Source organism: Gavialis gangeticus, unplaced genomic scaffold (assembly GCF_001723915.1).
Source record: "Gavialis gangeticus isolate Ggan-Ray unplaced genomic scaffold, GavGan_comp1, whole genome shotgun sequence".
NCBI lineage: Eukaryota > Metazoa > Chordata > Crocodylia > Gavialidae > Gavialis > Gavialis gangeticus.
Window position 1 is genome coordinate 53,872,141 of NW_017728995.1, and position 5,194 is coordinate 53,877,334.

The 5,194-nt window shown below is 38.2% G+C and overlaps 1 protein-coding gene across 2 annotated transcripts in view; it reads right to left on the reverse strand.

Annotated features, from left to right (window-relative positions):
• The window catches only part of PXYLP1 (2-phosphoxylose phosphatase 1), a 143,571-nt gene that overhangs the window by 13,473 nt on the left and 124,904 nt on the right, over window positions 1-5,194 (reverse strand). For both annotated transcript variants that reach the window (XM_019503661.1, XM_019503660.1), the window contains exon 5: window positions 2,504-2,643. In XM_019503661.1, the coding sequence (XP_019359206.1) occupies window positions 2,504-2,643 (140 nt within the window). The remainder of the gene's footprint in view (window positions 1-2,503; window positions 2,644-5,194) is intronic.

A 5,194-nucleotide genomic window follows, 5' to 3' on the forward strand; every position in this document is an offset into this window, starting at 1 on the left:
GTCTTCTAGCCTCAGCCAACCTTTCCCCACTCTGGCAGCCTCCTTTGCATCAACTTCCTCTTTCCTTTCATAACCCTGCCCAAAGCAATTACATGACAGACAGCAACCTTATGTGACTGGAGTATTTTTTTGTTTGTTGCAGAGCATTTATGTCCTAGATAATAATGGAGTATGTCTTACTGAAGTATAAGCCCTGGGACAGGATAAAGTTGGCCTTCAGCGCTGTATACATTATCCTGCTGTATAGATTACTTAAGTATGGAAAAGGAAGGTAAATAGCAGGTGTTAAGGCTGACATTGCTCAGTTGCTTTGATGCCCATGCAGCTAACAGTTTGAGTGCAGAATTTATGGCTGTGACACTGGGAGCTACGCCAGGTGGCTTCTGGATTAACCCAGCTGGCCAGCGGCCACCATCTGGATCTAGTGTTTGCAATGGATTTGGAGAGGGTGTGGTTACGCTTGCTATGGACTGGCAAATGATGACTGTCAGCAGTGTAGGAATGTGGCTGGGTGCCTGGTACTAAGTGGAAACAGCAACTTCTGCTTGGCACCACAATTGCAAACACAAAGCTACCTGCGGCAGTTGCTTTTTTTTTTTTTCCTTTTCTCCCCCACCCCCACCACAAGCTAGCACCCAAGAACTTTGTCCCCATCATATCCCCTGCAGTTATGCTACTGAACATTGTTTCCCAGGAGACACCAAAAGATGCAATAAACACCTGAAGGTCTTGAGGTAACTTTCAGGGGTACCAACTGAGAATTATTAGAAATTCCACGGTGGCAAAGTTATAACAGAAGTTTCCTCAATATAGAGGACAGTGAGCTCCTTAGTAGGGCAATCTCCACAGGGGACCCTCAAGCCCTACCAAGCACAGCTTCCCTACAGCCAAGGGCACCCTTTAGTACACCCTGGCTTCCGGCCTGAGCCACTGCAGGCACGTGCCAGTATTCTTGAGTCAAGAGGGGATGGTTTATTCACTTGCAAATCAGTTCAACCTACACAAGTTAGAATCAATTCAGCTCTGGTTTTTTAATGCCTGTTCCTAGCCAGGGGGATAGGACATGATATGGGACTTGTTAATTATGGTATAATAATCTTGCATTATACTTGATGGGAATGAAAAAGGAAGTTAGTGGTTGAGTATTGTTTTAGATCTTGAAGAGGTCATGGGAGATGGGTGCTGCTGGTGTGTTTCGTTTTGTTTAAAAAAAAAAAAATCAATATTGATATGAGAAGTCTGAAAACAGCATAACTAACACCTACTCCCAACCACATTTTAAACACTTATGTTATGGCTATGTTTCTCTAAATTTAGGGATAGGGACTTAAAAAAAGTTGTTATTTTTGAAGCGTGTGTAATATACATCTATCTATCTATCTATATACATACATACACACACAGAGAATGTATATATGTATAAACAGGATTCTGCAAAACAGACTTCAAGCAAATTCAAATGCAGGTACTAAGATTTTACCTTATGTATTCCATCTCTTGCTTACATTGCGTCCAGAATTAATAATACACAAATATACATGTAGAATAAAAATAAACTTGAACCCGAAATTTTTACATACATCAACATATGGAATTTGGTTTTATTATTTAGGACATTATATGTGGTTTTACAAGTTGGAAACATAAGATACGCTGATATAGGCATGTTACTAGCAAAAATGCATTCAACATTTTTCAAAGTGGAAAAGTCAAAAGTAAATCATGCACATAATGTGAAATAGGTATGTATGTAAACCATATGTCATATGTAAGTGATCTATGTTCTGTGTCACATTCTTCAGGAAAGCAATTTCAAAAAAAGTTTCAGGCTCCTTAACCATCTTATTGGTTTGCTTTTTTATCTTGTAATCTCTTAAAGCTCCCCTAATAGTAATTCAGTTCATCTATACAAAACTTAAGGTTAATAAAAAAAATAGAATACAATAAAAGGCACTAATATAATTTAAAACAGCTCTCACTGCTATATCTACAATGCCATTGCTTCACATCAGCACTCTCAGATCTCCTTCAGCTAAAAGAAAAATGACTGCATCACAGGGACAAACTTACGAATTAAATCTTGACAATGGTTTCCAACTTTGATGCATCATAGTTGAACCATAAGCCAGTTAATGGAACACTATATATTCTGCCTGGACATTAAACTAATGCGAGTTTCAGAGGGCAGTTCCATATTTGGGGAAGGTAAGATACTGAATTTAGAATCTGTTAGAAACAGCCCCAGTGGGGACAGGTTAGAAGTAGAATGAAGGTGCGATTTTGATAAAATCCAGTTCATCATAATGCTATTGCTAATCTATGTGATATACACTGGTCGTATCTTAGATGCACTGGAATCTGAAAGGCTAGAAACTTTCTAGGAAGAATAATTTTTAAACATGATTTACTTTACAGCCTTGAATTCTGGTGTAAACAGGAACTGGAAAGCCTCTTACAATATCTGCATTTAATTACAGACTGTAGAGGAAATTACTAATATTACCTGTCTGCGTAAGTTCTCCCATTTCGCATGAAGCATGACTGGGGTAGCGTGGCAGGCTGCTTAAGGTACTATCCATTTGGGCTTCAGATCCTTTGGACATATGTCTAATGAAAGCCTCAAGCTGAGGATGAGAAGGCTTCCTAAAGAGGTAAAGCAAAACAGGAAACTCTCAAACACATGAAAAAACTACTCAAGAAAAACTTCTAACTAGGTCAATTAAGATTATTTCAAAGTGAGGTGACATATTCTATTGAAAAAAACTTCTGTTCATTATCCATTCTATTAAAGAAATCCCTATGGTGATCCACTGATGGTGACAAAAACCAAGCCGGAAAAATTCTATGCGTTTGAAAACCAAGTTAATTACAGTTTGATTTTATAAAGAGAAATTCTCAAAATTCTCCCTTATACTCTCATGCCATAATTTATCCAGATTTTTTAAAGTGATGTTTCTATTGACTTTTGTTACATTAATGCACCAAATCTGATATGAAAACTCATGCCTAGGAAAATTAAGAATTTTCCCTTAAAAGTTTTTTTGAGCCACTAGAGGGTGCGACAACACCATGTTAAAAGAGCATATTTGCTGGAGTCCGATTTTCTCCAATACAAACGTTAGTGTTCACACAGGTTCCAGTGCAAAGACATAGAAAGAGAGAGAGAGAGAGATCTTTATTTTAAATAAAAAGAGAAGAAAGGTATTCTAAAAACAAACAAGCAGCAGCACCTCATTTAGAATCAAAATGTCCCTTCTGAACAGTTTGGTTTTGTAAGTTTAAAGAGACTTGAAAAGGCATAATGTTCTACATTTTTATAAAAGACTTGGGGGAAAAAAGGTGTTTTGACATTAGAGTACAAATGCAAACAAAAAATTGTTAAGCAAAAGTAAACATGAGCAAAAAACAGAAAGAAAAAAAGATAAATTTTACAATGCAGCCTAAAAGATAGGGGGTGAAAGAACAAATAAGTGATAAGTTAGCTAATTCCACAGCTGTTTCCAGATTTTGGTATTTTATGTAAAAGTGCAGCATGAGGAAGTTATAGACATATGAAAAATGTCTTCTTCATTCTCCTGATGTGTCAGCGTTGAACATCATCTACAAAGCTTAATTCTGTTCTGGATTTAAAATGAGACCTCACAGCAACAGGATTGCTAAATGAAAGAATTAAATTTAGCAAAAAGTACAATCCCATCCAGGAGTGTATGTGTGTGTGTGTGTGTGTGTGTGTGCGCGTGTAACTGCCAAAGATCCCATTAACACATGCGTATGCATATAAAAATGCTGAAGATCCAGTTAACATGCGTAAACTGCATCCGACTCGAGGGCCTGTGGCAACGTGGTGGGGTAGCTCCTATTAAATATTTCTTCCTCCAGAGTAAGGCGAATTTAGGTTACCTCAAAACCCTAGTCCCACTGCCTTGTTAGTATTCTTTTTTTGGAAAAATGTGAAGGAACATCACTCTGACTGAAACATGGCCTCAGCAACAGCTTTAATCTGTTGCTTTCTGGCAGAAACTACAACCATCGAGGAACTGAACATCTGGACTCGGTTTGGCCTTCAGACTGTCTCAGTGGTCTAAAGGGGGATGGTAGGTCAAAGGCAGCCTCCACTCCTCCATACTCTTGCCTAGGCATATGCACTGAAGGTCTTGATGTCATCTACACTGGCCAAAATGAATAAAGCAACTTGTATGTTGGAATGACCTCGAGTTCAATTTGGACTCAGATTTATGGAAAACAGCACTACTTAACTATGAATTGGTTAGATTTGGAATTGACATTGCTGCATTATCAGAAATTCAGCTCTAAAATACAGGTTCCACCAAGAGAATGATTATACCATATTCTGATGTGGGAGACAGGCCGAAGAATGGAGAGAGCAGGGAGTAGGCTTTTACTGTTGGAAACAGCTTACTATCTTTCTGCGTTTCATCGCTGTATCTATTCGACTCACGATGCTCAGAGTGCATACAAAGAACAACTTCATCATGTTGTTTCGTGTCTGTGCGCCTACCCTTCAAGTTAGCAACGAAGACAAAAACGTTTTCTACCAACAACTTGAAGAAGAGATTGAGAAAACTCACAAGAGATCATTATAATATTTGGCAATTTCAATGCAAAAGCTGGATGTAGTTTTAAGAATTGGCCTGTTATTCTGGATAACCACAGAATTGGTAATATGAATGAAAATGGCCAATGTGTGCTATAACTTCGTGCAAGTCAAAACCTATATTACCAACACATACTTCACTGGGAAAAATCGCAAGACAGACATTTGAAAACATCCACGATCAGGACACAGGAACCAATTAGATCTACTACTGACTAGGCATAACCACCTAAAAGAAATCTTGCTTATGAGGTCTTAACAGTGCTGACTGTGACACTGACCATGCACTGTTTTGCTGCAAAGTCAGAATCAATGTAAAAAAGATCCACTATAGCAAAACTATCAGTTGCCCTCAGATAGACATCAGCCAAACTAAAGCCATAGAAAACTGTAGACTAGTCTAGGAAGAACTTGTGAAAGCAAGTTTACCTAACAAGTCAGTCACTGAGGCATGCGAAAGCTTAAAAACCAACACGTACAATGCTACTAGAACAGTGTTTAGCAAAAAATGCAAGAAAAATTCAAGCTGGTTTGAACAGCACTCTGAAACCCTTCTATCTCTAGTTGAGAACAAAAGGA